The 20,718-nt window shown below is 27.8% G+C and overlaps 5 protein-coding genes across 11 annotated transcripts in view; 2 read left to right on the top strand and 3 right to left on the bottom strand.

Moving 5' to 3' along the window:
- The window catches only part of LOC119670727 (armadillo segment polarity protein), a 29,613-nt gene extending 27,419 nt beyond the window's left edge, over positions 1–2,194 (bottom strand). For all 4 annotated transcript variants that reach the window (XM_038081121.1, XM_038081123.1, XM_038081119.1 and 1 more), the window contains exon 1: positions 2,060–2,194. The gene's annotated coding sequence lies outside the window, so the exon portion shown is untranslated. The remainder of the gene's footprint in view (positions 1–2,059) is intronic.
- Positions 2,195–2,783: 589 nt separating this feature from the next.
- Positions 2,784–3,873, bottom strand: LOC119672376. Its single transcript, XM_038083407.1, has 3 exons — positions 3,647–3,873; positions 3,370–3,582; positions 2,784–3,307 (listed from the first exon to the last, which is right to left on the bottom strand). Exons 1-3 carry the CDS (start codon positions 3,759–3,761, stop codon positions 3,063–3,065), a joined length of 573 nt encoding a protein of 190 aa, XP_037939335.1. The 5' UTR covers positions 3,762–3,873; the 3' UTR covers positions 2,784–3,062.
- A 1,823-nt stretch (positions 3,874–5,696) lies between these two features.
- Positions 5,697–6,758, top strand: LOC119670726 (putative acyl-CoA-binding protein). The gene is made up of 4 exons (XM_038081118.1): positions 5,697–5,797; positions 5,954–5,976; positions 6,128–6,242; positions 6,305–6,758. Exons 2-4 carry the CDS (start codon positions 5,962–5,964, stop codon positions 6,445–6,447), a joined length of 273 nt encoding a protein of 90 aa, XP_037937046.1. The 5' UTR covers positions 5,697–5,797; positions 5,954–5,961; the 3' UTR covers positions 6,448–6,758.
- On the bottom strand, positions 6,452–8,731 carry LOC119670725 (rabenosyn-5). Its single transcript, XM_038081117.1, has 4 exons — positions 8,012–8,731; positions 7,809–7,956; positions 7,110–7,732; positions 6,452–7,048 (listed from the first exon to the last, which is right to left on the bottom strand). The coding sequence occupies exons 1-4, from the start codon at positions 8,516–8,518 to the stop codon at positions 6,797–6,799; spliced, it is 1,530 nt and encodes a 509-aa protein (XP_037937045.1). The 5' UTR covers positions 8,519–8,731; the 3' UTR covers positions 6,452–6,796.
- Positions 8,732–9,762: 1,031 nt separating this feature from the next.
- On the top strand, positions 9,763–20,231 carry LOC119670724 (UPF0518 protein GG24907). 4 transcript variants are annotated; one of them, XM_038081114.1, is made up of 7 exons: positions 9,763–10,309; positions 10,385–11,197; positions 11,262–11,658; positions 13,320–14,358; positions 14,567–15,067; positions 15,499–15,537; positions 18,151–20,231. In XM_038081114.1, exons 2-7 carry the CDS (start codon positions 10,482–10,484, stop codon positions 18,633–18,635), a joined length of 3,177 nt encoding a protein of 1,058 aa, XP_037937042.1. In that variant the 5' UTR covers positions 9,763–10,309; positions 10,385–10,481; the 3' UTR covers positions 18,636–20,231. The 4 variants fall into 4 exon arrangements, with proteins under 4 accessions (XP_037937042.1, XP_037937041.1, XP_037937044.1 ...); XM_038081113.1 differs by having other exon boundaries at positions 13,296–14,358; XM_038081116.1 differs by lacking the exon at positions 15,499–15,537.
- Positions 20,232–20,718: the final 487 nt, after the last annotated feature.

The following is a 20,718-nucleotide window of genomic DNA, read 5'->3' as shown; positions in this document are numbered from 1 at the left end:
TGCTACAACTAATAAATGAAGGTTAAAACAAATAAATTAATGTTAAAACAAATTTCAATTGTTAAAATAAAAAATACACCAATTTGTTATTTAATTTATTTTTAAAATTAATAAAATTTAATTTATTTTTAAAATTTAATTAATTTTTAAAATTAATAAAATGTAATTTATTTTTAAAATTAATAAAATTTAATCCATTTTTAAAATTAATAAAATTTAATTTATTTTTAATGTTAATAAAATTTAATTTATTTTTAAAATTTATAAAATGTAATTTATTTTTAAAATTAATAAAATTTAATCTATTTTTAAAATTAATAAAATTTAATTTAAACGGGCTTAAGATTGATTATTTAATTAAAATTGTGTACATAATGTACAAGGAAATGAACATAAGGCGTTTTCTTTTGAAAGCATGTCGCCAAAGAACAAATAAAATAAGCACTACTTTCCATGGCAACTCCGGACAAAATGGAAATTTTGTTAGGCTCATATATGCAAAACACATAATAAAATTTAAAGATAAATTTCAAAAATGGATTGTGAATAAAATATGAATTTTTATGCCTTTTAACAGTACAATAATAAATACAAAAAGTAACGTACTTGTTACGAACAATGATAACATGAAATATGAAGAATTAACAAAATCATTCGTTGACAATTAACTGGAAATTTCGTATGTACTTCTAAAAATCGTTCACAATAGACGAATTTTTTATCTTGGCAACCATACGATTTAAGCTGCTTATTAGTTAAGTTATTTCAAAAAGGTTGGACTAAATAAGCCAGCAGTGTTACTGTTTCATATGTTATTTTTAAAATAAGCAGTTTTTCGATTGTGATATGCTGTTTCATATGTTATTTTTAAAATAATCAGTTTTTCTATTGTGATATGGTTGCTAAAGAAAAGGCCTATAATCGACCTTAAGCCCGATTAAATTAAACTTTATTAAAATATAAGTCGAAATAACAATAAATTAATTATTACTAAAATTAATATAATATTACAACATATACATCTATGTATCAGATTCATTAAATAGAGTTATAGCATTGATAGATGAGAATATAAGTAATAATTAAGCACTTAAATTATAGTTTATTTACTAGTTTAAAGGATTTAAATTGCCATTTAAATTGAATCAAATGCCATCTAAATTTATTAAATATTTAAATACACTATTTTATCTCCAATTCCTTAGTCAATTCAATACTGGCAATGTAAGATATGTAAGATAAAATAAAAATTAAAACAAATCATAATTATGTGCAAAAAAGTGTTTTAGATATTAATTTTTTGCATTTCTGAGGTCTGTTAATTTGGTACATATACATAATTCTTAAAAAGTTGATTTTTAGGCTGTCAGAGTATTTTTTAAATATTAAGTTAAATGTGGTTAATTGTATTTGTTGTCGTCTATGTAGGCTATTAAAAGTTTACTTTGTTTACGTTTTACCGTGCTATGTGATAAAAAAACTTGATTTAAATTAAATGTGGTTTATTATTGCAGTCATATTTGTACTAATATTAAATATTTTAAATAAAATAAAAATTAAATTTAAAACTTTAATATAAAAGCATGTAATCAAATTCTATGAATGATTGGAAATAAACTTCTACCAATGATTACTAATTTCTAGCATGAAATCAACTATACTATATCTATGTTTCAAAAATAAAGGTATTTATCCTCTTGTTTTAAATTAAGAACTAAATGAAATTTCTAGTCATAAGAATAAAAAATTTTCATTACAAAAAAATTTTGTTTTAATTTAAAAAATAAACTGAATTAATTTTTATTGAAACTAAAAATTCCAATCATACGGCATCACTTTATGGTAAACGATTTTGTGTGAGACAGTTGATAACCACTATCAAATCTACAAAATATGTATGTTAAAGCGAATAGAGGTTGAAAAGAAAAGTGAAAAACAAATATATACACACTATACACTGCACTAGAAGGCAAAATACCACACCCCCCCAAAATCATTTTATTTTACATAAAAATTTAAGTATTTTAAAAATGAAAAATTTTTAACATTTAACTCTTACCACTTAAGCAAATAATTAATTTTATAATAATACAGTTATTGTATTTTAAAACACACAATTTCTCACAAAAAAATACACTTTTTAATACACAATATAATACCCACGACACTTGTCTAAAATGGCCGAGATACAACTAAAAGTCTCCATAAAAAAAAGGGTTGCTTTTCATTACAAACAAAAATGTATGGAAATTCAATTTAACGTTTTTAAAAAGTGTAATTTAGAATATAACATTTCAAATAATATTTTATTTATTCAATATGCAAAACTATGTAAACCACGAAATATTAACTTTATGAGTAATCACACTCTTAGTGATTTAGATATTATATGAACTGAAGGGATTTAAAATTTTTAAATATTTATATTAATGATTATAATATATTCTAAACCCAATTATGTGATTCAAGTTTGGGAAAAACTGTAAGGAATTACGCATCAGATAAGAAATGAAAATTATGAGTAAAAACATTAATCAATCACCTACTCAATTATTAAAAAAATGTCATTGTCATATTCAAAGATTAATTCTTTGTGTAAGTTTTTAAAACCTGCGCAGTGTAAGTACCATATCAATTCAATAATGTATTATTAAGTAATCTTAAAACAATACTTAAACAAACAAAAAGATTTTCTATGCTTCATCAGTGGTACAAAGTTATTGGCTGATCCCCGCAAATACAGTAGAAAAAATGATAAATACACATATACAAATATTATTCATTTTAGTTGTATATATTTGCGATTTTTTTTATAAGAATCTATTATATATAAAATCAATAATACAAATATACTCCAATTCAATTAAGAAAATTAGAATTCGATTATAGTTATATACTGAAATATTTACAAACTAAATACGTATTTTAATATATAAATAAGTATGCAGGTAATGTATATAAAAATTCTCCATTGAACCAATCCAAAATATTTTTCTAAATAGTAGAACCAGAGATAAATAAATCTGTATTAGTTAAATATGACTTATGTATCTCTAATAGATTTATCCAGATGCGACAACATCGATTTTATTAGTTTGTGAGACATTTCGTTGTGATGTGCTTTCTTTTTGGGGTTGCAGGAAACTAACGAAAATGTTTTTATAACGCTCGAGACTACCATACAAATCTGTAAATTGTGTGAAACCAAAATATGCAGCTACACCTATAGTAACAAAGAATACTGCTACCATTGATAAGAGTCCAAAACAAATAAATAGTAACATCGATATGAAAGTAAGCAATGTGCCTAAAACATAATTATTTTAAAATACAAAAAAATAATTAATTTAATTATTGTATTTTTACTACCTTCTAATAATAAAAATCCCACGAATGTTATAATGGCAAACATTAAACCGAAGCCCAGCACAACTAAAACTGGACCAACAGTAACTAAACCGCCAGCGAATAATATTAATGCTAAATGCGGATTATTTGCGCACCATTTTATTGCTTTATCTATAGTCTGATATCCACCCAACTCGTTCAATGCATATGTACTTAGACGTCTTATATTGGACCCTAGAAATAATATAAAAAGAAATGAACTTCAATATTTAAATGCTTTTATTTTTTTATACTCTACATAATGTTTTTAAAGCATCCATAAGTATTTGAAATAGATCATCCGGGTCATCATTGTCAAAAAAACTTTGGCCTTTATGAGTTTTGCTATTTTCTGGTTTGGAATTAATCTCCATTTGATCTTTTTTTAAATAAATATACTATGTAATATATTATTTCACAACGGTATTCGGAATAAAACTTCTCTTTTACAAATATAAACAAGAAATCAATTGTTCTCAAAAAAAAATTGTTGATGCAGTGTGTTGCAGCTAATTCTGTTAGTATGAAAATAATAGAAAATGAACAGAGTTGTATTTAAATTGCACTAAATTTAATTATGTATGTTTAATTTAGAAAATAAAATATACATGAAAATTAATATAATGGAACCATTAAAATTTGAAAAAGTTATAAGATTTTACCGTCTAGTGACCAATTTGAATGGTTTTATTTATTCTGACAGTTGGGCCGACAAATTTGGTTATCATCTATTTTCGACTAATGAACTGCGAGGTTTTACAACTTGATCGCATATGTACCAGTTTAATAAACCAACTGAATATAAATTAGATATAATTTCTTGTATTGTGTGCCCAGTGAATTGGTAGCAAACCTAGATACTTCATCAGCTTTTATCATTCTAGTGAACACTCTGATGGATAACAAAAAAAAAAAAAAAATTAAATAAAATAAAATGCCAAAATATAATAAAAAAAATCAAAAAAGTAATTTAATTCCGATTCTCGGTATCTGTCGTTTCAATATTGGGATACATCTTACATTTAGCCATTTAATTCACATTCATACGTCAATCATATGTCGGCGTGTTAGGTGTTTTGGTATTTATATTGATGGTATCAGTAGTAGTACTGTTACAATCTCTAGGTGGCGATGCTGAAAATCAAGTTTTAAGTAAAAGTGTCTAAAAAAAGTTAAAATAGATGGTTAAACTTAAGCTTATGTCAATAATCTAATGACCATGTAAAGTTGATCGCAAATATTTCAGCTTCCGTTTTAATAAGATTATTCTTTATAAATCGATAATGATGTGAACGACTTTCGCCAAATACACGTCTTATGAATAAATTTATGCAGAGTTAAATGTTACTCTGATGTCGTCACTCTCAGATCGTTGGGCTGAAAACTTACACTTCTCTTGACTCCACTGTAATGTGTAACGAAGAGAATTCAGGTGGACTTGAAAAGTAACCAGATATAGGAATAACAAAGAGTTTTACAATACGAATGGATGGCAAAAGTAAAAAAATAAAAAAAGTAAAAAACTGTTAGATCTGCATAAACTAACAAGTAGGATTACCAAATACAGATTTCTTCTTTACTAGCAGAAAGAGTAAATGTTGACTTTAAACTCCAAAATCCTTACTTATTTTAATACTGATCCCGGAATTCGGAATTTTGGAATTTCAAAACTCCAGTCTCTTGTCTCGGAATACAATATATTCATTACATTCACAGAAACAGTGAACGGAACTCAAGCGTATTTCGTACAAGTACCGCTTTTAGCAAGTATTCTAATGAATTGTGCTCTGAACAGATGTGAACGTGATTATCTTCTTTTTGTTTAAATTATTTCACTGAACAGCATAGAATAAATAACTGTATTAATGAATGTACTTGAATAATTAAATTTATTCATGATAATCTTTCTGGAAATCAAAAATTGATAGGGGCTGCTCCTATTTTTGTCAGTAAAGAAGAAAGAATTATTAAATAATTTTTTTCTAAAGATTCGTTAATTATGTCATTTCTAAAAATTAAAATAATTGACAATAATAAAATAATCTATTTAAATAATCGATTTAAATACTTGAATTAAAAATATAAGATATATATAAATATAAGTATATAAGAAAGTATTATCTGGTATTTATTTATTTGAAATATATAGAGTAATTATTAAATTTGGCATCATATTTAATTTATCATACATTAAAACTAAATATTAAATTATTCCAAGTTTGCTTAGAAGAATATGTTTGCTTGGCTACATTCAGCCAACTTTGTGTTGGCAACCCACAAAAAAGCTTATCAAGTCTGATGTCAGGCACTAATTAACAATCGTTTTTGATAATCAAACTCAAGCAAAGGAAACAGTTGCTACAGCAAGAAGCACAGCGGTCTTTTCCCACAATTAGTAAAAATTAATAAGGTGAGTCTTTTTAGTAGATTAAAAAAAAATAGATTAAAGTACCATAACAGTTTGTTGCTATAAATAATTTATAAGCTCTGAAGGGAGTGGTGCATTCATTTATTTTTTATTGTATACACACGAATTCCAAGTATAGAATTTTTTTCTTATTTTTAGTGATAAACATGGCCAGTCAAGAGGTAAGTGCAGTTCAAATTCTTATCAATAATAAAAATATATTTGGTTATAAATGTATATTGTATATTTTTACTGCATGACTAACATGTATTTCTCTTTGCACTTTGAACTTTTACACGTGTTAATTCTTAAATATAACGTGTTTTTATGTAGGATTTCAACAAAGCCGCTGAAGATGTCAAAAACTTGAACTCTACTCCTAGCGACAACGATTTATTGGAATTATACAGCTTATACAAGCAAGCAACAGTCGGTGACTGCAATACTGGTACATTAAAATAAGATTTCAATATTTTTATTTTTATTGAAACAAAAAAAAACATTTTACAGATAAGCCGGGTTTCTTGGATTTCAAGAATAAAGCCAAATGGGAGGCCTGGAATAACCGTAAGGGTATGACAAACAATGATGCAATGTCTAAGTATGTTGAGAAAGTGAATTTGCTTGTCCAATCCCATGGACTAAAGGCTTAAAGTCTTTAAAAAAAAATACCTAAACTGCAATACGAATGATTTTTGTATAAGTTGGTAAATCTTATTGGAACAAATGGATTAGATATTTTTATTATATATTTATTAACGCACATTTTATAGCACATTTAGTTATATATAAATGCTAAAAGCTTCAATTATATACTCTGCAATATTTAACATAAATGAAAATGCATTTTTTTGTCATACGATTTATATACAAAACTTATTAAATTATAAAATGAATTTGTAAAGACATTTTGTATTGTTGCACAATAAAATAGTAATGCACTTTAATGCTTGTAGGTAAAGAATTATTTTTGTTATAATATAAAAAGCTTAAAACCTTTATTTATTCTGTACTTGAGTTTACTAAAGACGAGTTCATTTGGGTGGATGCTCTTTGTCGTTGATAAAATTCACCTTGCAATTCGCGTAAGTTGGTTTCTAATGTTTCCACAACTTCGAAATTCATATCCTTTTTAGCTTGTTTTATATAACCCTTAATTATGTTGATTTGTTCAACCAATGGATCATCGTTTTGACTAATTCCAGATGTATTAATCTGATGCGCTGTCCAGTTATCCAAAGAACGTAAATCAGACTGCAAAATGAAATATTTTTTTATGAATTCAATACAAAAACACTTCGCAAAATTAACTTACACCATAGGCATAATCATCTTTACCAGCGCGTTCAAAGTTATCCGTAGTATTATTAAGACCATGACGTTCATAAGCTTCCATTGCAATTCGTCGTTCCATTTCTATGCGCTGTTCTGCTTGCATTCGTTTTTGCTCCTGTATTTGACGCACCTTTTCCTCACTGGGCAACGGTGGTAATGCAAGCATTTTCTCTTTTATCAACTGTACACAGGATAATCGAATACCTTTCTTCAATGCTTCTTCTCTGCTGCCTTCTTGGCATGGTAGTGTCATAATATGTTTGCTAAGCACATCTATTGACTCAGCAATTTGCCCAATTTTTCCACGTAATGCACTTGCAGCGCCCAAAGTGTAAATCGATTCACCTTCATAAAGACTAGCAACCATTTTCAAATACATATCGATATCAGGCGTCACATCTTTTCTAAACTCTTGTATTTGTAAATAATATTTTGTCATTGGTGGTATACAATTGCGGCTTTCATTCATTTCTTTACGCGTTTCTAATAACCAAATGCAGTGACTGCAAATACGTATACCGTTCTGCTGCAGACTAGTTATTTTCTCTAAATTATCTATTTTAATTGGTTCACTTTGCTTAATGGTGAGGCTTGCCAATTCAACTACAAATATCAAGAAAAAAAAATTATTTTTTTCAATTATAAACAAATCAAAGAAAAAAGTTTTAGTTTACTTTACCTGCATCACTTATAGGCAAAAATCTGGAGCAGTCATTGCACATAATGCTACCACATAAACGACAATGGTGTTGACGTCTCGCAATATGAAAACTCTTTGCACAATTGGGACACAGTTTTACCAAACTACCATCCAACCAAATTACTGTCTAAAGTTTAAAATTAAAATAAGAATCCTATTTGAGGTCTTATAACGATTCTTACCTGTTGTTCGTGCGTTTTTCTCAATAAAGGATCCTGTGGCATATCTTTTAATAATTTATGTAGTCGTATTATTAATTTATTGGTTTCACTGGCATAACGTTCTATTCGTGGATTGCGTATAACTTGAAAATATTCTAAGTGATCGCGCTGGGTACCTATCTCTTGTCTATCCATAAAATTATATACATTCATGCGAGTATGTGCATTACTTGCAGAAGGAGCAGTGATAATCCCATTATTTTGTGAACCACTTCCTCCACTAATACTTGCATTTTTCTCCAAATTCCGTGACAAATCAAAGGAATCATCAAAATTTTGTCGTATTTTCTTTTTCGCCTTGCTAAATATATCTTTAAAAATAGATTTCAGTGCATCCTGTTCTTCTGCGTGATAACGTTCAAAATGTTCTAACAATACTTCAGATGATTTTAAGTCTGCACGACATATTGGACAAAGAAACCCTTCTAGAATTTCAACTTCATCTGGTTCATCAAATGGATTGGACATCCTGTTTTAACTGTGCAACCGTTAACTTAATACTTAATTGGTATAAATAAATAGGGGAGTACTAGAGAAAAATTGCACTAAAATTCACAACAAGAAACATATGCTTTAATATAAGTGCTGCCAGCTTTACGAAGTGCACTTAGCAAACAGCGTTGCATTTGTGTTAAATATGTCTTATATCATTATCGGAAATACTATTTATTTAATTAGTAATTTATTTGTATTGACATCATAATTTTGTTATCTATATTTTTTTGGATCAAATTTATTTATCAGTAATTCATATTTCGGAAATATCTACTAATCAATCGTAAAAGTAATTCGATTATCAAAACTTTACAATCAAGTTTGATTAAGATAAGATTAAAATTTTTAAATTTTACATTTTAAATTATAATTGAAATAAAAGAAAAAATAAAAATTTGTTGCCGTCAGCGATTATTGTTAGGGTTACGTTTATTTATTAAAAAAAAATGCGTTGCGTGTGATACGATTAAACAGTATTGCATGTGGAATTAATTGTTAAAAACATTAATCGTTTTAACACAAAATAATAATACTAAATTCAAATTATCTTTCTTTACATATTTTTAAATTTATCTCGATAAGGATTTACTCAAATTTGCCATATAAAATTCACACAAAATAAGATTATACTTACGAGTATATGTAAGGTCCGTCCCTTTAGTGAATTCTATTACAAAATAATGCAAACTGACAATCATGCGTAAAGGTTTAGACGAATATATAAAAAATATGGTAGCGAAAGAAACCAAATTTGAAGCTTCAAATTCAGATTCAGTGTTCAAACCTCTCTATGGAAAATAAAAGTTTATATTAAGGATTTATATTGATTATTTCGTCAAAATTGACATTGAAAATCAATTAATGAGAAATAATGACAAAATACGTCTAATATTGAAATCATTTTTTATTTATTTACATTTTTGTAACAAAAATAAAAAGCTTTTTTATTTTTCTTTCGTTTTGTTATTTACCAAACACAAAAATAATTTAACTTAAATCCTTTAAGGCAGAAATTGTGTATAAATGAAAACGTTATATAAGTCCTTTAGTATTTATATATTTTTAAAAAGTTTTTTATGAAAAAACTATTTTTTTTAAAGTGTCAGTTACAAAGTTTTCTGCATTTAAAAATTAGCTTCAGGCAAATTATTATGACTTGGTTGCACTTCATCAATATTAAGCTGTCAAAATGCAGTTATTGTGAATGGTTATTTTTTCGTCATTGACTTTCTTTTTTCTACATCCTAAATGTTTTGTTAAAATTAATAAAAGTTTATCAATAAAAGCTCTAATTCTTTCAAACACAGTTCTATTGTTCTATTTTACATTTTTGACGAATTATTAACTTATAATATTTATGTAAAATATGTAGATTGCATGAAAACAACAGCTCTGCCAAAAGATAGCAAAACAAGTGCGAATTAATTTCAAGAGAGGGGTACCCCATCAAGCAATTAATAAAAAGAGAAAAAGCAAAAAAAAAAAGAAAGATTTGTAAATATTATAAATAACTGCATTAAGCAGTAATAGCATTGCTAAGCGTATCAATAAACAACGAAATTAAAACAAAAAATGCAATGCACCAGCAAATGCGCAGCGATGCGTTAAGTATTTTGATTAGTGGAATTTATACTGCATTGAATTATTGTTATGTGTAGTCCACCTGTTACATATATATATATATATATATATATATATTAACAGTTAAATGCAATCTGTATTTTTAACGAAAATGTTAGCAACAATATGCAATAAAATTCTTTGGTAATTATACATTAACAGTCATAGAATATTATCTACGTAATGGTATTAAGTTCCGAATTTCTTTTATCATTTTAGATATGATTACTAACTTATGACTAAACAACAGAGCTATGCAAATGTTAGACTAAGTTTAAATAATACTGCTGAAAGTTGACAGAACAAAATTTCTAAAATGAGTTGGTTACGCTCAAGTCCGCTGCGACAAAGCTTAACGCGCAACAACAATGGCGCATACCCGACACTTTTTGCGCCTGCAAATAACAATACAACAAATTCTTCAACCATATTAAGACATCGACCTATAGATACAGCAGATTGTGATCCGCGTGCATGCTATGATAGCTTCTGTAAACATTGGCAGCAAGCCTATGATATAATACAGAGATCAGATCCACCGCATAAGTTACCCACACACGACGATGTCTTAGGTGTAGTTTCACATCTAGATTTTATGGTTACATTGTTACTAGTAGAATTGCATCATTGCAATAAAATAAGTTTACCGAGTGCAGATGCCACACCACCAGCGCCTTGTTTAGAATTTATGTTAAGTGAGAATTTATTAGATAAGCTTTATGAATGGGGTTGCACCACTGGACGCTATGCGAATGCAGTACGTTTGGAGCAGCTAAAATTATATGAATTGCTAGTAAGTCATTCGCGACATCAGCTTTTGTGTCACGAGCCATTTCTGCGTCCTTTGTTGAAAATTTTGGCATCCAGCCAAGGTGAAATATTTCCACCAGATTTGGAAAAACGTTTAGTTATATTACTAAATCAATTATGTGTACTTTTAATGCAAAATGTGCACTTATTGGATTTGTTCTTCTTCTCGGCAGCACAGGAACAGCATAAAAAAACTGATACACCACATAGTAGTTCAACCAAGTACGTGCATATTTATAATTTGACAATAACAATAATTTTATTTAATTTTATAACTTTATTCTAGTTTTATAATCTTTTCTTTGCTGATACCATACGTACATCGTGAAGGCAGTTTAGGTCATCAGGCGAGAGATGCATTATTGCTTTGTATGGCTTTATCACAAAAGAATTCTAATGTCGGCACGTATATAGCACAATACTCTTCGATGTGCCCACTACTAGTAACTGGTTTAGGTGGATTATATTCCCGCTTACCTAATTCAATAGAGATAACATCTATTGACTGGCATCGTATAACTCCAGACGATGTTACAGAAATACCCGAGTTGACTTTATTTATGAATGCTTTAGAATTTTGTAATGCGGTTGTGCAGGTTGCACACGAAATGATCAAAAATCAATTGCTGGATTTTATGTATCAAGGTTTTATCGTACCAGTACTGGGTCCTGCTATTCTACAGGTAAGTGCTATGAGTTTTTCGCAATTGTAAATTGTCTTCGATTCATCTGTGGTGTTGGTTCAACAAGTGCTTTTATTTTTTTAATGTTATATGTTTGTAACTAGTAAGTTTTTTTTTCTTTTTTCTTTTTTAAACTTTAACAGTCTATGTTATGTTTTTAATCGAAACAGTAAAGAACAATCAATTTTTATAAAATCATTTGCAATGTTAAATTCTACATTTGTCATATTTGTTTTCAATTGTTTATAGCAATCATATAGTTACGAAGTCTTTGTACAATCCTAAATTTATGTTATATTTCTTTATTAAAAATTTAATTAAAAGTTTTTTTGGCCATGATAAAGAATCTATTTAAAGAAAAATAGAGAAATAGTTTGTAAGTTTAGCTAAAAATATTAATTTCTTTTTGTAAACAAAACAACTTTTTTGGACTGACCATATTTGTCAGTATTCAAAAATATCTCAAAAAATGTTGCTAATAAAATGAAATTAATTTTTATATTTGAATTTGATAACTATTTACCCTTTTTTTTAACCACAACCATTCCACCTTATTGTTCAATTACATTTATAAACTTAGTTATGATATATGTACAATTAAAAGGTAATAGGGTTTGTACAACGCTTCCAATGTGGCGGAGTACTGTGCTTATTGTTAATGTTGTGATCGTACTTTTTTTGGAAACCCTGAAAGCTTAAATGTGTTTCCAGTTTCTTTTGTTAGAGCCAGCTAAATTTGGTCGCCTCTTAAGATGAGAGCTGTAGGACATAGACCCGGCTGTGTCCATAGCAGTTTTCTTGTGTTTCATTTAGAGTTAACTGTTCTTTATCATTTATTTATAATATGTAATGGTTTATGAGGACAGTTAGTAGATATATAATAAATTAGAATAAACTTTTAACTTTTAAAGTCTTTTATTCCATTTATATGATTCGAAGTTGTTATGACTTCTTCTTCAGGCCGGATTGTTTTAATAGCATATTAATTATTAATTTTTTGACATAGTTTTTAAAGGACTGGTATCGAAAAGTTTTATTGGACATATTAACTATTATTGTCTATTTAAGATGACTAATTTTCCATTAAAAAATATATATTTCCTAATTAAATTTTTTTTTAAATCAAACATGACGAACAAACTACTTTAAATTAATAAGGAAATCAATATTAATTACTTCATTAGTTATTAATATTTATTAATTAAATGTATTAATTAATGACAAATATGACGAAGAAAATATTTTTAAATAAAAATATATCAATGTGGAAAAAGCTTCTTTTAAATTAAAAATGATTAAAGTAAATAGTATTTTTGAATTAAAAATTTATTTAAAATAAAATATGACGAAGAAATTATTTTTTAAAGAAAAATGGTAAACAGAAGTGCTTTAAAAATATTTTATATTTATTAAATTAATAGTTTTTTCAATCGTTTAGTATAAAAATATATAAGCTTTATATAATATATGTATATTAAGTGTTTGCAAAGTTTTTGTGCTTTTAAAAATATTATTTTATTTATAAATAATTGAAAAGTTCTCTTAAAAAAGACTTACTATTTTTGCTTACAATTACTATTAATTTACTTTAATTAACCACACCAAGAAAAATCGAAACAATTTTTAAAATCTTACAGACATTGAACAGCAAACATTTCCAGACAAATATCGATTCTCAAATTTCGGCAATGTCATATTTGGATTTGATATTACGCTCTATAACGGAACCCGGTCTATTACGTGCATTCATTAAATTCCTATTAGACACGGAGAAATTTGATGGTGAACGTATACTTGATACCTTAGTTGAACGCCTTAGCTCCACAGATGCCAACTTATGTATGGTCACAATGGCACTATTCGATACTCTGCTAGGTTTACATTGTGAGGATCTTATGCTAGAGCTATTACTGAAATATATGTTACCTGGCAAACATGTGCCAATATCGTATCGTCATAAAATAAATATGATCGATCCGTATACGAATAGTGCACAATTTTTTCTGGATCTTACGCCAGATGTTATGAAACGTGTTCGTGACCTAACTAAGCACAAATCTCTTGGTGATACAGTGACCAATAACGCATATTTACAATCAAATCCATCACTGCCTTCGCCCACATCGACAATGAGTAAAACCATTGGTGCCAATTGGAATTATTATGGTGTACATACTGGTGATAGTTTGTATTCCAATATTCATGCGTATCTATTTGATGCACATCAGCGTATAGCACAATGCAAAAATGCTTGTAGCAATTGGACGAATAAGTACAAGTACCAGAAATGGCAAACAAAAGCCATACGAAATAATTTGCAATCCTTGGAAATAGTGAAACAGTTTCTTAGTGAATTCACAGGCGGCACAATGCTAACCACAGCTATTATTAGTAACGAACAGACAAATATACTGGATGGTAATGATAAAAAGCAATTGGATAGTCTGCAATCGATAGGTGAGTCAAGTGGTTATGAATCGTTTAAATGGAGACCAACAGATGAAGATGGAGAAGCAACTGAAGCGATGGCAGCACAAAATTCTACAGCAACTACAGATGAAATGGAACAAAATTGCAATGTGAACGGCAATAAACATGTGAAAAGAGAAGGCTGGCGTGTATCGAGTAATCGCAATGATATATTACCAACAGATTTAGATTTATCAGAGGATTTATTTGCACAAGGGACAGTTAGTTTAGGTATTTTATTAAATTTATAATTATAAATATTTATTTTTATTTAGTTCCTTGCCAATTTATATACAAATATGGAAAAATATAAGTATTACTGATAATAATGTTATATGCATTGGCGCTTCTAGTCGGGAGCATACGGCGCTATACATTAATAAATATATTATATAAAATTTTTATTCTAATTGTTAATATTACGCTTTACAATCATTAGGTCCTTTTCTGAATGCCGTCTGGGGAAAATTACAGACTTTCACTAGTAATACGCTTTATGTAAATCTACATCTGACTGGGCTAATATCACGGCTAGCTTGGTACCCGCTACCGCTTATACACTCAATACTTTTGCGACCAGATATTGTTATAACATCGGATACACCTTCATTTCATCAAGTACTACGCATACTCAAACAACAAATAGATGCAGAACTACCTGTAATAGAAGATTCACTAGAAATTATCGATGTAGCACGTTCACATCTTATAGATCGAGAATTTCGTTTGATAAATGCACGTAAAGCGGGTGAAAACTCTCCGATGCATAGCGCTATAAGCAAAGCAAATACCCAACAGCAGACAGTTTATGCAAATATATCTTCTTCGTCTCCAGTACAAGTAACACCGTCCTCATCCTATGATCCTTTTAGGCGGAACGATACAAAACGAAAGAGCATTAGCAAATCAATAACTAGCATGTTTAGTCGTAAAACGAATGGTAAGTCCAACATGTTCCAATCCTTTCTCATTGTCTTTAATGGCAGGAATTCTTGAGAAAAGTACTAAGTAACTTAAATTTTAAAATAAAAACTTAAAATTATTTATTGATTTTTTCTAATAAGTAAACACGATAAAATTAAATGAAAAGCACACGCTTCAATGTTATTTGGAGAAAGGATTTACAATTTGGTTTTGGTACTTATCAAAGAGTGAATTCTTTTTTACACATTTAAAAAAAATTAATCTTTATTAGTTATTAATAAATAATTATATTTCAGTTAATTCTATTAATATAAGAGTATTATACTAGTATATTAAATTGCTTTAGTGGAAAAAAATTTACACATCACAAAATTTAACAGAAAATTGTATTCCGAAATATAAAAATTAAAATTTTTATTTTTCGTTTTCTTTACTTCTGAATACTAGCTTCATCCGGCTTATCACAAATTTACGCATTCTTCACCGGTAAATATTTCACCTAAAAGTATAAATTGTAGAGAATTGTTAATGTACAAGTAAAAATTAAAAAAAAAAATTAAGTTCCTTGCTTGTTAATTTTTGTTTTTACCTTTGTAGTTAGTACATTTAAATCGGGGCTTCGAACTATAACTGAACCGAAACTAAAAAAAACCGATACATATGTCGGAACCGTTAAAAAAGAAAACCGAAATTGAAAAAAGCGAAAACCGAAAACCAACAAACTATATATAGATATATATATATATATATATAATATATATATATATATATATATATATATATATATATATATATAGAAAAATATAGATATATTACAGTTTATTTAGGATCACCACCGTATCGTTTGGTACAGGCCATTTCGTTAGGAAAGGGCACCGAGCAACAACAAATTATATATGTACTAGAAAATGTACTAGAAAAATAGCTAATTGGTATATTTGGTTGTTGGTCCTTTGTTCTTCCCTACTGAAATGTACTATACTGGATTATATCCGTAACATATAGTATGTAAAAATAAAAATTTCAAAAATATATTTAATTCATAAAAGTTTCAGTTTATTTTTTATAGATTAAATTCTATTCTTTTTAAAAATAATACATAAAATTATTAGAAAAAAAAAACATTAACTTTAAAAATTAATGCGAAAAATATTAATTTGCAGATTTCTAAATTAATTAAATGAATTAATTAGTTAATTTAATAGAAATTAATTTTTATTTCTACGAATACGTAAACATAAATGATATTCACTTAAAACCGAACCGATAACCGATAACGATATTTTGATGAAGTGAAATGCAAAACCGAACCGATATATTTTTAAAATTGAACCGGACTCAAAATCGGAACCTAAAATATCCTGTTCGAAGCACTGATTTAAATTGTTAATTTGTATATAGTTGAACATTTTACTTAATAACTTTATTAACCCATTAATTAATTAAAATACTAATATTGTCCTGTTGAAATATACTAAACATAATTTACTTAACCATTTAGTAATTTTGCTATATTATTGTATAATTAACTGTGTATTTTTTTTATGTTTTACTAACATTTTATAAAAATACTTAATAGTTAGAATTAGTAAATTAATCAAAAATTAATGAATTATTTAAAATATATTTAACCACATATTATTTAATTTTGTTTTAAATTATAAGCTAATGTACAATTGCATGGCTTTCATATTAAAATTTTAGAGTAGCTTTACTTTTCTTTTTGTTTAATTACTACAAAGTATTTACTGTGGTTATTAAATGGAGTGCTACTCACTAGCACTCTCACTCTATTTAGTATTGGGCGACAGCTTTCCTTAATTAATATACAACTCTGTGTTATTGGGTGGAAAGATTTTTTAATTTCTCCTAACTTTCTCCATCCTATCCTATTTGTTAAGTCTGCAGTATCTTCGAATCAGTTGCGATATATTTTGTACAACTATGATATATTTAACATGGGTTCCTATTCAAGAGCGACCTGTCAATATACTCTCATAACTGTCATTATATTTCTTACAACTTTTACTTTCATATTTTTTACAACTCTTTACCATGAATTACTCTACAAGAAAGACCTGTTAACATACCCGACAGATACAATTACCGTATATTCTTCAAACCTATATTTTTAATATGGATTCTTATTCAAGAGAGAACTGTCAGCATATCCTCTATGGAACTAAAAGGACATTTCAATAAGATCTATAGTCCTACAAATCAAATCGTATGTTATCTCCTACAACATTAATGCTACCATAACTACCCTTCGGAATACGAGTTAGCACATTTTCCAGATTAGCCATGTTTGTTGTAGGAGGCGACTAAAAATCAGTAACCGCTACCCAATAACTTGCGGTACCCGCACGAAGATAGTACCATGGGTGTAAGAGCCCGCAACTACAGCTGTCCTGCCGAATATAGGTTGTCCTCTGTAGTTTAAATCCAAAGATATACGGGTAGAATGACTGTATTCATTTACTTTCATTCGATGTAGAGTTGCATTTTCCAAACGGGTGCTGTGATCTAAGAAACAGCAGAGATAGGTGTCGCTTCTTCCCAAGAAGGAAACTATATCCAAACGTATAGCTTCATGTGATAATAGAAAATTAAAATTATTTCATCTTCTAGATGTGGACGTTTGATTATGAGATATGGCTTCAAAATTGCTTGATTCAAACTCTTCCTTAAGCAAGTTAAAAACTTTAGAATAGATTTAAAATAGATTTTTTAGGCATGTACAAATAAAATAAAATGTAATTAAGACTAACGGAGTTTATTGATATAGCAGCTATTTCTTTATAGTAATTTTTGAAAGTTAGAAAAGTAGCATCTATCTACATTATCTTATAATTTCAAGTACTGGCTATCAACATAATTTTCTTAGAAAAAAATTTAAAATAATTATTAAAAAATAATATTTTTTAACTACATTCTTATTTAATAATTTACGTGTTTTTTTTTGTAATCTCCAAAATTTAACTGCTGTAATATTGCTTTTTTCCAAGATTAATATTTAATATCCTACAATAAATTTTAATCCTAAGAAAAATACTTTGAAATTATAATATTAATGAATTTTCTAAAAATATTTTTCAGGATCAACGAATTCTCCATTTTCCAGTGGAGGTGGTTCTTCTACGACAGGTCCACAGCAGACAAATTCGACAACGACTACAACAAATTCCCTAACTCGCGAGACTAGTTTAACAACGTTGCCTAACGTTGAACGTGCCACTACCAGTGGAACAGCACAATCTAACTACCAAATGCAAAACAGTGGACAAATAACTGCACAACACTTGTCAACAGCATCACTATCAACGGCTAGTGCTGGTTCAACATCAACGATAACAAGTGTTGGCACATTATTAGGTGGTGGCAATAATAGTATTGGTGGAGGAACCAATTCGGAGCCAGTATCTTTAGACTCAATTTCATCAATGGGAGCTATTGCGAATACAAGTGGCACCGAACGCACAAGAGATTTGGCACTATGCGCTGTGCTACTCGATGAATGGCTTAAAGAACTGGCAGCCATTGCTCAGGAACAAAGCGTTGTGCTTGTCAATGAGCACATTTGACAGCGCAAAATAAGACGCAAGAAGCGTTTGTGATTAAGGCAATATCTTTATGTTTTTTGCACAGCTTTAAGCCTTATTTCTAATTTTAAAATATTTTTATAACACACATACGTACAAGTTATAGTGTATAAGGCAGGTGATTGAAGTAGAACATCATAATCCATGCTTACGTTAGCTTGTACAGCACAAATTTTATAGAATAACTAAAGTTTCAAGCATATTTTAAATATTCTGTAGTGTGTAATTGTTTATATATTATTGTTGTAGTCTATGGAAGTCGTAAGCGGCAATAAGTCGTCTCTGTAGACTCTGCCGTTCTTAAAAAATTTTAATGATATAGTTTGGTGTTATGTAGTTAACAGGAAAAAGAGGTCAGTTTTATTTTTAGCAAATATTATTTTTCCATTTTTAGGGTTGGTTAATGTAATATAATATAACTCTAAGTTAGAAACTTATTTGCATCTATTATTTTGCATGTATATTTATATCTAATAATGTTTTCAGGCCAGTTATTACACTCAGATTATAGGAATTTAGACTTTTAGTATTAAAATAATAATCTAATTGCACAATAATATGAAAATAAACACAAATATCTAAAGGGCTCTTATAGTATAAATAAAATATTCTTTTGCAAAAGGTACAAATCTAGGTAATACTATATATACAGGCCCTTAGCTTGAAATATACTTCGGGGAGATTTCAGATAAAATGCTGGATGCTTTTCTGTATCATTCTGTCAAAGGACGCACGATGCATTAATATTGAACAGACTTATGTTTATATACAATCCTTTGATTTATTTAACGAGAACGGGGCCTCTTTGACTTCCAGTCTTGGGTACGTAATTGGATATATGTTTATACATATTTATCAAACTGTCAATGAATTTATTATTTACTTAAATCTAAGATAAGAGTGTTAACTTAATAGCAGCTAAACAAAAGTTTATTTTTTCTGATAACATTAAAAATATTCCTCGTTGTATTTAGCTTATAATTCTAATAGTAACTAAAAACAATAAATAAGTATACATATATGAAAAAAAAGTATTTATGTATAATAATAGACAAAATTTTTGTTATTAGGCTGTTCTGGTTTAAAGCTCTTATGTACTAGATTTTCTGTTAAGATCCGAAGACCAGAATATTCGAATATACTAAAATGAATACAAGAACTGGTCCAAAACTCTAAACATAAAAACAATTTTCTTATGTTATCAAACCTCCGACCAAGAAATAATTTTAATATATACTATATAAAAATATTGCTATATTTATTAACCCATTTTAAATTCTTATGGAATCCATATTGTTATCAGAAATATCGTTCAAAATAGCTAATAAAAACATTTGTCTTTAACAACGCACATGATGATTGACTTGAGCAACCTTTGTCGCCAAATAGAGCACTAACAATAAAACTATAGCATATATAGCATGAATCGAAAAATAATTCATATTAGCTGGTAGATTGATGTTCACTTTAAACTCTGCTTTATGCTCTATTGATGATTAAACGAAAAAGCAATTAAAATTTATATCGCTTAAAACAAATACACATATTATTTTGTAAACATATTTATAATTATAAATTATAATTATTGACTATTAGCAATATAGCTAATGGTATCGAAGTTATTATTATTTTTTTTTTACAATTGTAAATGTTACACAATTTTTATTATTATTGTAATATTTTTTTATCGTTTATATGCCTATAAGGAATGCCCACTGTATACTCCCTTCAAAATTCCAATTTAATGTATATTTATTTTTTAACTTTTAATATATATTATTATATAAAACATATAGTATATATGTTAAAAGGCCAATGTACGAACAAAAGTGCCTGTCCCCAAATGTAATATTTATGTAAAAAATTTTAACCAAAACAAAAATTTATATATATATATAAAATAAAAAGAACGCAATATTTTTTGAAAACATTTGCCTATATATACAAATAAAATATGTATGCATAAGTACATGTATATACATATTTATAAAAGTTATTTTTAAATTCACTAACAAAATTATGACAAAAATAAAATTTGTATATTATATTTGTTTTATACCTTGTA

This window comes from Teleopsis dalmanni, chromosome 1, assembly GCF_002237135.1.
Source record: "Teleopsis dalmanni isolate 2A chromosome 1, ASM223713v2, whole genome shotgun sequence".
NCBI classification, from domain to species: domain Eukaryota; kingdom Metazoa; phylum Arthropoda; class Insecta; order Diptera; family Diopsidae; genus Teleopsis; species Teleopsis dalmanni.
Note: the sequence above shows the minus strand (reverse complement) of the source record. Positions and strands in the feature narration are given on the sequence as shown.